Consider the following 14,057-nt stretch of genomic DNA (forward strand, 5'->3'; position numbering starts at 1 on the left):
AATATCTTATCTACCGTCGACTATGTCTCTTTGCTAGATAAATACAATATGGGGTGGTGATATTATTACTTATCTACCGTCGAATATTTTTCCACTTTGTATTTCTTCTACGTATGAGTATATTTTTCCAGTTGCCCAAAAAAAGAGTATATTTTTCCATTTTGTTTTTTTATACTTTCTTGAAGCTACGAATCGTCGCCGTCGGTATCATTTGCGAGAAATCAATTCTTTTATTTTCTTTTATTTATAAATAAATACAAAGGTTGTGTGTGTGTGTGTCTTGCAAGGAGACTGAAGGAATTTTTCTTTAAAAAAAAGAGAGACACAACTCTTTATCTGATCCTCCATTGTCCTCTTACCTCGACCACCAATCGACCACCAATTATATACTGACGTTTACTTCACGCGGTTTGATCCGACGCGCGTTTATTTCTGTAAAAGGACATGAGAATGCACGGAAATATAGAGAGAGGGAGGTTATCATTGCCATTTTTTGTTGTAAGAGCATGCAGTGGGAATACTTAGACAAAAAATAATTAAATAATCAGTGGACTCCACCAAAAGCTAAGGATTCAATCTTTAAAATTTTTAAATAAAAACTTTTTTTTAGTGAATCTTTGCATTATTTGCGGGCCCCCACGACATGTGGCGACCCGCGATTGGTTGATATATATATTTTTTAATCTGAAAAAAAAAAATAATATTTAAAAAATCAAAATACACTTTTTCTAAGAACTCCTCTTTGGGTAACACCATTGCGGGTGCTCTAAGTATTTGGTTCTCGAAGTAATAAATAACAATGTTCAGTAAATCTCTAGACGATAACTAAACACTCTATAGAAGATTAGCGACTAGACAGACTATTCGGATTATTCGGACCTAGGCGAAGTCTAAGCGTTAACGAATTATTGATTTATTTTATACTCTCTCTGTTCCCTAAAGTAAGATGTTTTAGATTTTTTACTTGTTCCACAAAGATAGATTTTCTATATGTTTAAGGTATTTTTTATGCTTTTAAGAAGCATTAAATGAAAATATTTGAATTGATTAAATTTCATTGGTGAAAAATTATTGGAAAGTGTATAATAAAGTAAAAGAAAAAATAAATTATAAACATTTATTGAATTCTTAATAAGCGTGAACACTTTAGAAAATCTTACTTTCGGGAATAGAGGTAGTATATAGTTTACATTTATATGAGATATTTTAGTTTTAGAATTTAACTATTATGATGAATTATCAAAATTAGATATACAAAACAAAAATAAATAAAATTTAGATTTATACTAACATTTTTTGCTAATATAACATATATAGACTAATTTATATCGATTTAAATCGATTTTAAACAATTTAGAACATTTTAAACCGATATAAATCGTATAAATCGGTATAAATCGAATTTTAAGAAAATCGTTTCGGATGGGACCGAATTGCCGACTAGGCGCCACCTGGACCAATTTTTAGAACCTTGATATATAGTTCTACAGTACTTATATTAACGAAGATGAACCGGTCGTAAGAACACAAGTGGGTTGATTCGAAAGTACAAAAGCAAGAATATAGTAATATAGTTCCACGAGCTTGACTCTCTTTTTTAAAAAAGTTATCTCCTCACTTTCAAAATCGAAAATATCCATATTCACTCTGCACTGTTAGACAAGTTGAATTTGTTTCGCTGTAGGGAGAGGGGGAGATCATAGGACAAAAGACTGATAATAAACTGAGATTTTCCAATTTGAAACACAGTGGTCATTCCAAAAGAATCAATAAGATGTACATGCAAAGTTGCAAACACATATATCTATACACTACATCCTGTGGAGAAACTAATGGTTCGAAGTGCACAAAACTGGTCCATTCTCTATAATCCTAAAGAGAAAAGGAACTGTTCAGCTAAAAAGCTATATTAATTACTTACTTCGCTTTTCACCCGAATCTTCTTCCCCTATTCCCAACCGAAAAAACATGGAAGACCTTGAATAACCCCTAGAAAGCGCAGCAAGATCATGAAGATCAACACCCACCTCGAGAGCAACAAGTGTAAAAATACTAAATGATCATCAAAGATTTAGTTACCATTTTTTTCTTTTCAGACTTTAGAAATGTTGAATCCTCTCCCCTGTCTCGTGATAATGAATTAGTAAGGGCTAAGCCCAGCGTATCCATACCGTTGAGGAAGAAGTTCCTCAACTTCAACCCTAGAGCTTTTCTTGATATTGCAGTTTCTATATACCGATTCAATCTCTACAGAGAACAAACTGTAGACTGGTCTGTGATCTGAGAACCTTGACTCGCCGCGAACATACGACAGCTGACTAAGTCCGTTACCATGCCAGAGTATGCGATCACACCTTCAATTTTTAGATTAAAAAAACTCATAAATATTATATATGTATTAAGTTGTTTGTTTATACTCAAAAGAAAGAAACACTAATACTAACCATGCTGGAGTCCGTCTTTTGGCCTTGGTGAGACGATCATCACCAGCATATACATCTGAATTGTTAGAGTACTTGTAAGTGGGTGGGAAATAGATGGTCCCTTCATTCCATCCTTCAAAGACACGACCTTTACGTTGTTCTAACCGCAACTATAACAAAAACAAAAGTGACAATTTGTCTTTTAGACAAGTTTGTTTTTTCAAATAAATGGTTTTTTGGGCCTTTTGAAAATGCTAATTTCTTACCTGGTCTTTCTCAAGCAAAGCACTCCAATTTCTCATCTCGACAAGAGCCTTTGTACACCGGTAAGAAAGAGCTATACGGTAGTTCAAGTCTCCGAGCCAGATTACCCGACTGAAAAGACACATAACAAAACAAGATTTAGCATGCTTATTGCAGTGATCAAAGAATTTAATAAGGACGACCAACAACAAAGAACATTCACTGCAACAAATAACTCACTCGTGTTCTAAAATCGTTTGAGGAGATTTGTCCTCCCCTGCGTTGTTCACTCTAGGGAATCTGGTTTTCCTAAGAATCTCTAAAACGTCGGAGTTTCTTCTCAGCTCGTCACCTTCTTTCTGACCAGACGTCAAGTGGCTGCACACAAAGCAGAAGCTAGTCTGGTGTACTGACATGCTGATCGAAATCGATCCCTGCAAATTATATTAAAATATATATATATATATAGATCAAAATTTGACAACCTCTTCCACAAAGACATTAAATTTGAAAATAATGTGGATATTCTTTTACCTTGTTTCCGAGATAGCCCATCAAGCCTCTTCCCACACAAGAAACTTTGAGATTCTTTACACTGTCCCTTAGATCACTCTTCACCCAAACAGTTAAGAATATCCCAACCATTTGCTTGCTAGCCACCAAACAATACTTAGACTTGTCTCTCTCCTCTGTCACAAAAGATCCACTCCTCGAGACAGCGGAATATTGATCACAGGATGGAGAATTAGAGTCATGCACATTGTCCTCGTCGTCCTCGGAGGAGCAATACCTGAAGCTTTGGTCGTAGGAATCGTGGCCCAGCACGAAACGGTCGCATACGCTAAACCTCCGGTCAAGATGTGGCTGCTGCATGGATGCTGCTGACATGTCAAAGTTGTTTATCCTCAGGCTCTTGCTAAGCGACTGAAACGACCTACGATGATAGAACGAGGAGTTTGCGTCTTCGAAGTCGGAGTCGAGCTCGGCGACCGGGTGGGGAACAGGGGAAGGGGTCCGGCAGCTTCCTCCGCCAGGGAGAGTGTTCAAGGTTCTTCGGATGAGAGAAACCCATTTCCTGGCCGGACCGTTGTCTTCTGTACCCAAAACGTTGCCGGCGTTCAAAGGAACGATCTCTTGGAAGCTGTGTGGGGAAGTCTCAGAGAGATTAGGAAACAAAACATCATGTGTTTTTTTTTATTTGTTTGTTTTTTTTTCATGTGATTTATTTAACTTTTGAGTAAAATCGAATTAAAAGAGGTTAGCAATACCCAAGAACGTAAATGTCGGAAGGAGGGGAGGTGTGGAGCCAATCCTCGAGATTCAGATAACTCGGAGGAGATTTGCCGGCGACATTCCAGGTAGCAGTAAAAACCCTGATGTGAACAACGTGTCTTAGAGGAAAAGAATTCGCCCAAAAAGCAAAGAGACACAAGAAAAATATAAGTACCTGAGATTATGAACTTGTTTAACTAGTGGTGCTGAATCTAATTCCTGTCTGTTTCGTCTACCTCTTCCATTATTTCTTCTACACCGAGCCTCTGAATACAAATTAATTAAAACACTTGTTGTTGTAAAATTCAATTATTATTTTTTAAAGTTAAAATGAGTTTAGAAAATGAAATAAAGAAGGAAGAAGCATGTAGTTACTGACCAGCATAGTTGCTTTTCTTGTTAACAGAGCATGCTTCTTCTCTTTCAATGACATTGTTACTCCAGTCTCCACATTCACCTGCAAAAACTTTTTTTTTAAAGTGAACATCCTATAAAGTAGAAAACAAAAGCTGTTCACTTCTCACATTCCTAGACTAGAAGAAGGCTGTTCATTAATAACATTTAGTTTAAAATATATACGAGTTTATTACCTTTGTAAACGTCTCTGTCGTCTGCGTGGAAATCTTCTGCTTTGCTCTTGATGTTGAGCCATTTCTTAACCAATGTTCTGGGCCATGAACGCTGCACAAGAATTTGGAGATCAGCAACGTCTGGGTGGTGATGATAATCAATACCAGTTTAATTATTATTATTTTTGGTCAAAGAAGAAAAACCTTGGTTCTCTTGAGGCTACTACCATCACCCATTGTTTATATAGAATGAATAGATAGAGATCCTTGATTTCACGAACTAATCTTTTGCAAAAACCAATAGATAAGCATAAGCATCCCCTGACCCAGTTAAGAAATGGTGTTGACAGAAGAATATAAAAGATAATGAGGAAGAGAATATGTGAGATTACTTCTTATAAACACAACAGCTACAGAGAGAAAGACTTTGAAATTAGAGATTTGAAAACAGGGGGGGCCTTCGTTTCTGGGCATATATCAACGTGGGTAGGGAACAAAGAGCTTCTTCTTCTATCTGTTTTCTCTCTCTCTCTCTCTTTGAGTCTGTCTTCTCCTCCCTTTATAAATGAAATATACTCCTTTATTTAATTTTTTAATTTGCTAGTTGCAGTCTATATTTATTGCAGTTTCCCTTCAATTTTTGTTTGATTTAAAAAAAATATAGAAAAAAGATTATTTCCATAAATATGTAAACCCTTAACATATCTCCCACCACTCTCCTTAAAGCTCTAAGTTCGGTAATAGAGTAGTGCTTGAAATTAAATTCTTTCCTTTATATATAAAGATTTTTTGGAACATCTTCTTTCCTTTATGTGTTCAGTATTATTATAACTGAAATAAATATGATACAGAATAGTAATCATAATTTTTTTTAAAGGAAAAGTACAAGATCACGATATAAAAATAAACACTTTTGGGTTGTTCCATTCCATATATGCAATACAAATCCCGGATTTGGCAATTAGAACAAACATATAAACAAAAACAGACAAAACGAAATCTGAATTCTTGGGAAATTGTCGCCAGGAAATAATAGTTACTTAGTAAATGACAATTAAAATATAGTAGCATCAATACTAGAGGTGGATTGGTGAGCTAAGGTAGGTGCATGTATGCATGTTTAGAGGGTGAAGTTTGAGGTTTCGGGTGACATCAAAAACTACAAATGCCACTTTATATTTGTGCATTCGTGCAGTTTAATCATAGAAAATGGAATTAACACGTTTACCAAACGTAATAAAAAGACCAAGAAAACAAACGTATTCACTTTTTAGTAAAATGTGAAGTTTATAAAATTGAGTTTGTTGTGTGTAAAGAGGAGGGGGACTCTTTTTGACCCAATCTAGACTAATGTCTACGGGACCATCATCCCCTTTGCAAGACTTTGCCTCGTCTTCTTCGATCTATTTTACTTTTTTCAAAATTTTAGTTCAAACAATAGTACTCACTTCTTATTACTGCAAGAATACATTGCTATAGTATCATGGCCGGTTGAGGGCTGATGAAACATTCAGCTCGTACTCCCAAAATTTTTGAAAAAATTCTATACAAATAAGCTTCTAAATTAGTAAAAAAAAATTTAGGACTCCAAACTATTAAAATTTTTATTAAATAATATGCGGTTTCCAAAATTTCAGGACCGGTCATGTCTAATATTTATATTTACATATATGCGTACATTGATAGGGTGAATATCCAGTCTACTTAATGCCAGACATAATAAGTATAAAAAATTCAAAAATAATGATATTTTCGTCTTATAAAAAGTGTAGTTATGGCTTATATTATTCCGTCTAATATTTATATTTAAATATATGCGTACATTGATAGGGTGAATATCCAGTCTACTTAATGCCAGGCATAATGAGTATAAAAAATTCAAAAATAATGATCTTTTCGTCCTATAAAAAGTGTAGTTATGACTTATATTACTCCTTCCGTTCTTTAATGATAGAATTTTTAGAAAAAAAATTGTTTCAAAAAGATGTATTTTTGTGTTTTCTATGAAAAAATTGTAAACTTCAAAAAAATTAATTTACTTTGTTGAATTATTATTAGTTAAAAGTTATTGAAAATTGAAAATTACAGAAAATGATATATTTATTATGGTAGTTTAATGTGATTTCTTAATATGTGTGAAAATATTAAAAAATCTATGTTTGTGGAAACGGAGGTAGTATAATTTATAAACACAGAGTCGGTTTAAATTACTTCGGCTTAGGGTTTGGGCCGAATCGAGTATCAAATTGTGAAATATTTGCTTAATCACAAGGCATAAGGGTTTAGCGAATATACGCTATATGTAAGTTACCTTTTCTGTATTTTTGAACACTGTGGATCTTGTAGTGTTAATTTAGGGGGCCCAATAACCCCCATGTTTTGCTTTATCTCGATTTTTGAAAATAAAATAACATCGAGTTCCCACTTTTAAGACATGGTTTGGTGAATTTAAGCGATTTATTTTGTAAGGTAAAGTTAAAATGACACATGCTGCATGTGGGAGACCGTGTCTGTTTCTTCAGACCAATACTTGGGTTTAGTAAATATGTAAATCCCCCTTTTTTATATGTGTCTGTTTCTATTTAATTGACGATTTTGTAGTATTAATTTTTTTTAAAGTTGTATTATTCTTTTACAAAATAATTCATGAAAACATCCTAGTTAACATGTTCAACTAAAAGCTATAATCTTAATAAACATGTATTTAGTGATTAGAATTTCATTGCTTAATAATTATGTCAGTCATAAGAATTAAATCACGTGAATCTATTTTTTTATCGAATACAGGATTCTAATTATATGAATCTTGTTAACTTACATAATAATTTTGAGAGAGAGAATTTCAATTTGTATAAACATGTTAATAATTTTTATATATATGCATAGACGTATACTAATTCATTAGCATATTAAGATATGATCGGTTTTATTTTCGAAAATCACTTTTCTATAAAAAATAGTCTTGCGAATACAACTATGTGAAATACATGCAACTGTGATAAAAAAAAAACAATTATACCAGTAGCAATTTTAATCCCACAACATAACTTTTAAACAACATAAATTACATTACATGTGTACCAAATCCGTGATAAAAAGCTCCCCACAATAGTTATTACAAACGACTTTTTATCCGTATTAATATGAAACCTCCAATATAACTTTACTAACTATAGGCAAAAATTGCATTTAAAAAAACTGAACTTCAAAAATGATGTTAAACCCTTTTTACTATTGAACATATCTTACAAAAAAATTATAGAGAAGATCAGAAGATACATCGCAACGACCTTTTATTTTTGTAAATATAAAAAATAAAAATGAAGGCTCAATAACTTTATCTGTCTCAACAAAACACTGTGCCAGCTATAACAAGACATTATATAATTACGCTTTCATTGTTTTTCCTTTGTTAAATGCCTATGACAACTCTGATTAACGAAACGTACTGATTAATTAAAGGGATCACTAATAGTAGTATTAGTTTTTTTTATTGTATCACGTCAACACAAGTACACCCAATAATAAAGAACTAGAAGATTTTTAAAAGATACCATTTGTTCGATAGACTAATAGAATGAACCAGTATTAATAGTGATAAGATAACTCTCAAGGTTGATGCTCTTGTGTGTATCTGAGTTTTCTGTAATTGTTCATCCCTTGTTATATACTTCTTATAAGTGTATGTATAAAAACTATAGTATTAACGAATGACCTGTTAATGAGGGCGACTTTGTAGATTATCCGCCACATGGTGGCGTATTATAAATAAATATACAGGATAACACCTAGAACAACATTAGGATACGATTGGTAAGCCTGTTTCTGAATTATAATACTTTATCTGAATGAACAGACATAAATTAGTATAGTTAAATGTTTGTTTCCTCCAATCTTGTAAGGAACTTCTTTTTTTCCTCATTGTTTTGAGGTTGATGTTAATATATCTCAACGCAGTATACAAATTTCCCAAGCCCCAGACTCCAATATGTACATGTATGCATTCAATTTACTCAATTCATAAATGCGGAAACTGCAAAAGAAAAAAAGTGATATGATGCGACAAAAATTGCACGTATTGGGCGTTTTATCGAAGGGGAAAAGTTGTAAGGAATGATGGTTGATGTGAAAGTTTTTTCACTTTGAAGAACCCTTACGAGAAGAAGAAGAAAGAGGTATGGTGCGAGTATGGTCCATCACTTTCTGAACACCGGAGACTTTAGGGTTTAGGGGTAAAAAATAAAAATAGGATGATGTAACTCTTTTTATCTCTTTATGCATTGTTTTCTGGTATAACTGATCAGAAAGAAAGAAGTGGTGATAACACACATCAAATAATAACTCATGTGTGGTCTTTTTCATCACATCTCATAATTTCCCAACCGTACGGTACAAGTACAAGCCCAACGCTCAAGCATTGAGACATCTTGCATATAAACATACCTAATATATATATCATAAAAACAGGGCAAACTTTGGGAACTTATAGTCACAAATGTCAACCGTAGAGTAGAGATCCAATCATGGTCCGCTTTCGCCCTTGTTGTCCCACTGCATATCCGAAAAAAAAACACTTTTGTAACATCTGAACAAAGAGATTAAAAGAAAGAATACTCCAAAGGATATTGGAAAATAGAACCTTGCTATGCGTAGCTGACCATTAAAAGAAAGAATGTATGTATCAGAATCTCAAGACACAGACCAGCTGATTTTGTTCCGCTTCTAAGTCACATAACGAGTCTAACTGTTAGGTATTGTAACCTGAAGATGATTCTAGAGGGAGATATCTCAATGTAATTAGTCTTTGACCCAAAACTTTTGATCACGTTTCAAAGAAAAGCTTGTTTTTTTTTTGTTTTTGGCAAAGAAAGGGAAAACAAACTCATTCGTATGTTTCGTACAACAAATCTATTGCACAAAAAAAAAAGAAAAGGTTCAGAGAGAGTGAGAGTGAAGGTGGAGGTTGGAAAAGCTAAGAAGAAGAGAAGAGAGATCTGCGGGTGACAAGTCGCTTGTGAATGGCTCTGATGGTGGCTGGTGTTGTGCGGCAGCAGCCTCCCAGCAATGACACTCCTGCATCCATCCATTTCTCTACGTACGACACAAAGTCTTCATCCCCAACTCCTGCGTTTTCCTGCACCAAAAAATCACACCAACTATTACTATTACTATTATTTTCCTTGTCTCCAACCAACGTAATGATGATAATGTGACTTACAACCCACTCCTTCCGGTCAGCATCATAGCGTTCTCCGCTGTTTGGATACGCTAGTATAGGCTTGCTCGTCACCTGCATCAAAGATATGTGCAAAGCCTTTTTAAGAAAAAGATTTACCCAATGTGTTCGATAGAATACAAAGCATGCAGCACCTTTGCTATCTCCAAGACTAGGCCCTCTATGAATCTTGGAGAGGTACAGTTGATCCCAACCGCCACTACTGTCTCACAGGCTTCAGCTATGGCGACACACTCCTTGATGGAATCTCCGCTAACCACGTTCACCCCATCATTGGAGTTAAACGAAAACCACCCCGAAATCTTCACGTCCCCTTCATCTAACAGCTCAGCAAATGCCTAGAAAGATAACTTCAAACCTTATTAACACACCCCACCAGAAGAAGCTAACAACATCAAAGTCGATCAGTACCTGAGCCTCTAGCTTGCTTGGAATGGTCTCAAATGCTATTATATCAGCACCAGACTCTCCCAGAACTTGCAATTTTCTCCGGTGGAAATCTTTGAGTGTTTCCAGCGTGATCAAATCACCATAGATTCCACTGAAAATTAAAAGAAACAATTAAAAGAAATACGTTTTTAAGGAGGCAATGAAGACAAAAAAAAATCTGAGCAGTGTAGCTTATGAGAGCAGCTAAAACCTGTATTCTGAGCCATCAGCCAAGTAAGCACCATAGCTACCAACTGATGCTGCAACTAGTATAGGCCGCGTTTTAAGAATCTTATCATCCACAATGTCGCTGGAGGAGGAGGTAGCTTTGCATTTGTCATAGTACGTGCTCCGAGCTTCACATGCTATTTCAACGCTCTTTCTAAGCAAATATTCGCTCTTCTCTCTTGAAAAGCCTTTTGTTTCAAACCCCTGAATCGTGGCCTATTCAAAAGATTGATCCACGTTTTAGTGCACCCCATAAAAAGAAAGAGAGAGAGAGAGAGAGAACCTGATAAGAAGCACTGGCGATAATATCAGCACCAGCTTCAAGGTAATCGAGACACACCTGCTCCATCAGGAAACAGAATCAAAAGCCATTTCGTGGCAATGCCAAAGAAAACCATAGAATCCCCACTACAAAGAAACAAGAGATATTCCAAAACAAAAAAAAAAAAGGAGAAAGATGAAGACTAACAATTACCAAAATAAGGTTTAGGGCTCACAAGGTTGTCAGCTTTAAATAATATCAGTGCCAATGGGATCAATATCTGGTTAATAATACCAAATAATGAAACGAGAATATATTGCTCTACTCCACTCAAAATATTGCAATTTAAATCTAAATCTAAATCTAGGGATAATTTATAATAAGCGCAAAAAACCTAGTCAAGCAGCTGACAACAGCAACGATTCAGATTTCACACTTCCAAAAAAGAGAAATAGGAGTTACAGTGTGGATGATGTGAGGAGAAGTGAGTAAGCATTTGGAGCTCCAGAGAGGATCGTTGAGATCCGCTCCATGTTTCTCGAACTCCGTTGCTAGCCCGCCGTCTATAATCGCATAGCCTCCTGTCTGCTTCAGGAACTCTTTCATCGAGTTAAAAGCCTCCGACTTCGAGCTTCTGGTTAACATCCCGGACGCAAAGTTGGACAAAACAACCAAATATGTAAATCTCCCTTTTTGTATGCAGGTACTACTATTCATGTGTTGTTTACAACCTTATCTTTCAAACTCGTTGATTTTTCTATATCACAACTTAACCACTCCCTCTGTAGACTTATGTCTTCTTCCCACTTAGTTTTTTTCTCTCTCGGCTTTTGTTACCCAAATTACATATTTAAAATTTTACGAATCACCAGACCTGTAAAACGGACAAATACACCCCAGCCAAAAAAAGGAACGAAGAAGATTCAAAGGTTTATCATCAATTTTATACACGACCAGACTGGGTGTAGTATAAATACATGTATATAGAACAGAATGAGAGTTTTTTTTAATGCCAAATCTAACTCGAAAGTCTCCAAAAGAAAAAAGAAAATCCAAGAATCATCACGCAGAATATGAGAGAGAAAGATCAGGGGCCACGAGGTCTGCAGAAACAGAGGAACCCCTGAAACTTGTCTGGTGGTATCATTCCACCGCCTTTGCTTGTGTTTACCGCTTCAAGTAGCTTCACAACCTCCTCCATCTCCGGACGCTTGTCTGGATTCGGGTCCCAGCATCTCTTCATTATGTTTGCCACTGACTGTGGGCAGCATTTCGGAATCTCTGGTCTCAGATTCTGTTCAACCAATAAAGATAAGGGATGAGATCTTTCTGATTAAAACCTTTTTTTCAGAATAGGAGAGAAAGAGAGAGAGAGAGAGAGAGACCTTATGAACAACGGCATGAGAGATCTCAGCAAAACTACAGTCAGCGTAGGGCATGTCGCAGCAGTATATTTCCCAGAGACATACACCAAAGCTATACACATCGCATTTCCTGTTGTAAGGCTTTCCTTCAAGAACCTTATCCACCCCCAAAAATAACATAACCTTTTTTTTAATATATTCCTTTTTTCACAATTACGAAACACAAAAAGGGATAATATACCATACATACCTCTGGAGCCATGTAGCCGAGAGTTCCAGTTTCACCCGTCATGTCTTGAGGGTTCTGAGCCTCGACTCTAGCAACTCCGAAATCAGCAATCTTGAGCGTCTTGTTAGTTTCTAGCAACATGTTCTCTGTCTTCACGTCCCGATGCACAATCGCCTTGGAGTGGAGGTAACTCAGCCTGAGACAGGAAAAAGAGGATATGTATATGACCAACAATCCCTTACACATTAAAAAAAAAAAGAGAGAGAGTGGTTAATTACCCTCTAGCGAGATCCAAAGCGAGCTGAATGACATCCTTGATGGGGAGTTTGCTCCTATATTTCTTGATGAGGAACTTCTTGAGTGTGCCTCCAGCAACATATTCAACCACAACACAACAGGCCCTGGCAGGATGTGCTCCGCTGCCACCACGTCCCCCAGAATCATTAGCGGGAGGGATCTTCAGATCAGAGGTCCCCATGGATGCTCCTATAAACTGATAAAAATGTAGAAATTCAAAGTCAAAGCTTCTCCTTCTTCTAATACTAATCAGACTAGTAGTTGTGAATACATACCTTGGTAACGTTGGGGTGATCGAGCTTCTGCCAGACGGCGACCTCTTGCTCGAAAGAAGAGCGCAGAGCTGTAGTTTCAGCAGCTGTTGATTGACCATCTTCTCCCCAATCCAACACCTTCACTGCAAATCCACCAGAACCAACCTTTTTATTACCAAATTATTATTTAAAAATAAAATAAAAAAAATAACTAGGGAGATAAACACGGACCAGCGACTTGTTGGCCAGCGTAGACACCGCGGTAGACAGTGCCATACGTGCCGTGGGCGAGAACGTGCTTCATGTCGAGTTTGGAGAGGTCGATCTCCCATTCGTGCATCGGAGCTTTTGTGGATGTGGAGGACTTGGCGGTAGTAGAGGAGGAGGAGGAGGTATGGCCCATGTGCAAATCCCATTTACTGAAATCAAGAGTATCCGCCCTGAAGTATTGACCTCCTCCAGCGCTCCTGCTCCCGACTCCCCCTAGTTTGGGATCCGATCCTATTTCCACCGATCTTGCCGCCTCTCCGCCGCCTGACGCCATGGAGTTCAATCAGTGGAGTTGAGGACAAGTGCTAGGGTTTTCGTTTTGATGATGACTCCGAAAATTATGTTTATGTGGTGGAGAGAGAGAGACAAAAGAAATTCTAAAGGAAAAAAAGACAAAAGAGATGAGAAAGGGAAGAAGAAATAAGATTTTGATTGATTGATTGATTGTGGTCACCACAACGACACACACACAAAAGGAAAACTTAAGTTTCACATGGATTTATTAGAGCGAGACATATAATCGGTAGAGGAGTTTGGTGAGAGACCAACTCATCTGTCTTTTTGACTGTTTCACCGGCCAACTTCTCTCTCTCTCTCTCTCGCTGGCTCGAACAAAATTTATTCCTTTGCCCCCTTTCTTTAATTTTTATATATGTTTTTTTATATTTAATTTATGTTTGATTCTTCTTTCTCTCACGCCATCTTTGGAGCAGCGAGCGCTGAAACTTTTCTCTTTTACTTCCTATATTCGGGGTGTCGTGTGTGTTTAAATTGTCCTCGCTTGAGTGTTTATGGGGGATGGAGATTCACACAGAAATCAAAAAAAAAAATAATAAAATAATCTAATCCTACGAACTCCTCTCTACGAACTCCTCTCTCCTAATCCCTTTCTCCTAAAGTTCATCACTGTAGCGCGGATCCCACGTGTCGTGGCGGCCCGCGATTGGTCTACTTTTTTTTTTTTTTTTTTAAAATCAAAAA

General features: G+C 36.3%; 3 protein-coding genes across 6 annotated transcripts; all 3 read right to left on the reverse strand.

The window, feature by feature from the left end:
* Positions 1–394: 394 nt before the first annotated feature.
* LOC106307276 (type I inositol polyphosphate 5-phosphatase 4) lies at positions 395–5,038 on the reverse strand. 3 transcript variants are annotated; one of them, XM_013744182.1, is made up of 12 exons: positions 4,712–5,038; positions 4,529–4,619; positions 4,318–4,395; positions 4,114–4,204; positions 3,935–4,039; positions 3,201–3,807; positions 2,907–3,100; positions 2,690–2,798; positions 2,445–2,593; positions 2,080–2,354; positions 1,922–1,989; positions 395–432 (listed from the first exon to the last, which is right to left on the reverse strand). In XM_013744182.1, the coding sequence occupies exons 1-10, from the start codon at positions 4,742–4,744 to the stop codon at positions 2,141–2,143; spliced, it is 1,671 nt and encodes a 556-aa protein (XP_013599636.1). In that variant the 5' UTR covers positions 4,745–5,038; the 3' UTR covers positions 395–432; positions 1,922–1,989; positions 2,080–2,140. The 3 variants fall into 3 exon arrangements, with proteins under 3 accessions (XP_013599636.1, XP_013599638.1, XP_013599637.1); XM_013744184.1 differs by lacking the exon at positions 395–432 and having other exon boundaries at positions 1,529–1,989; positions 4,712–4,787; positions 4,900–5,038; XM_013744183.1 differs by lacking the exon at positions 395–432 and having other exon boundaries at positions 1,529–1,989; positions 4,712–4,792; positions 4,900–5,038.
* A 4,285-nt stretch (positions 5,039–9,323) lies between these two features.
* LOC106307277 (homocysteine S-methyltransferase 2) lies at positions 9,324–11,442 on the reverse strand. 2 transcript variants are annotated; one of them, XM_013744186.1, is made up of 7 exons: positions 11,125–11,442; positions 10,684–10,740; positions 10,384–10,604; positions 10,155–10,284; positions 9,878–10,081; positions 9,726–9,797; positions 9,324–9,641 (listed from the first exon to the last, which is right to left on the reverse strand). In XM_013744186.1, exons 1-7 carry the CDS (start codon positions 11,377–11,379, stop codon positions 9,480–9,482), a joined length of 1,101 nt encoding a protein of 366 aa, XP_013599640.1. In that variant the 5' UTR covers positions 11,380–11,442; the 3' UTR covers positions 9,324–9,479. The 2 variants fall into 2 exon arrangements, with proteins under 2 accessions (XP_013599640.1, XP_013599639.1); XM_013744185.1 differs by having other exon boundaries at positions 10,384–10,616; positions 11,125–11,438.
* Positions 11,443–11,590: 148 nt separating this feature from the next.
* Positions 11,591–13,667, reverse strand: LOC106307252 (serine/threonine-protein kinase HT1-like). The gene is made up of 6 exons (XM_013744152.1): positions 13,038–13,667; positions 12,828–12,949; positions 12,534–12,748; positions 12,277–12,451; positions 12,048–12,182; positions 11,591–11,956 (listed from the first exon to the last, which is right to left on the reverse strand). Exons 1-6 carry the CDS (start codon positions 13,348–13,350, stop codon positions 11,750–11,752), a joined length of 1,167 nt encoding a protein of 388 aa, XP_013599606.1. The 5' UTR covers positions 13,351–13,667; the 3' UTR covers positions 11,591–11,749.
* Between the last annotated feature and the right edge of the window lie 390 nt (positions 13,668–14,057).

Source organism: Brassica oleracea, chromosome C8, assembly GCF_000695525.1.
Source record: "Brassica oleracea var. oleracea cultivar TO1000 chromosome C8, BOL, whole genome shotgun sequence".
Taxonomy (NCBI): Eukaryota; Viridiplantae; Streptophyta; class Magnoliopsida; order Brassicales; family Brassicaceae; genus Brassica; species Brassica oleracea.

What these genes read in the sequence shown, in the direction of transcription:
- LOC106307276 (XM_013744182.1), bottom strand. Translation starts at nt 4,744, where the DNA reads ATGGGTGATGGTAGTAGCCTCAAGAGAACCAAG. An exon ending in CTTTGCTTGAGAAAGACCAG is followed by an intron (nt 2,594 to 2,689) that starts GTAAGAAATTAG and finishes TTTTTGTTATAG; the next exon opens with TTGCGGTTAGAACAACGTAA. An exon ending in AAAAGACGGACTCCAGCATG is followed by an intron (nt 2,355 to 2,444) that starts GTTAGTATTAGT and finishes TAAAAATTGAAG; the next exon opens with GTGTGATCGCATACTCTGGC.
- LOC106307277 (XM_013744185.1), bottom strand. Translation starts at nt 11,379, where the DNA reads ATGAATAGTAGTACCTGCATACAAAAAGGGAGATTTACATATTTGGTT. An exon ending in TCGCCAGTGCTTCTTATCAG is followed by an intron (nt 10,617 to 10,683) that starts GTTCTCTCTCTC and finishes TCTTTTGAATAG; the next exon opens with GCCACGATTCAGGGGTTTGA. An exon ending in TAGTCTTGGAGATAGCAAAG is followed by an intron (nt 9,798 to 9,877) that starts GTGCTGCATGCT and finishes TCTTTGATGCAG; the next exon opens with GTGACGAGCAAGCCTATACT.
- LOC106307252 (XM_013744152.1), bottom strand. Translation starts at nt 13,350, where the DNA reads ATGGCGTCAGGCGGCGGAGAGGCGGCAAGATCGGTGGAAATAGGATCG. An exon ending in ATCACCCCAACGTTACCAAG is followed by an intron (nt 12,749 to 12,827) that starts GTATGTATTCAC and finishes CATTTTTATCAG; the next exon opens with TTTATAGGAGCATCCATGGG. An exon ending in TCGGCTACATGGCTCCAGAG is followed by an intron (nt 12,183 to 12,276) that starts GTATGTATGGTA and finishes GGGGTGGATAAG; the next exon opens with GTTCTTGAAGGAAAGCCTTA.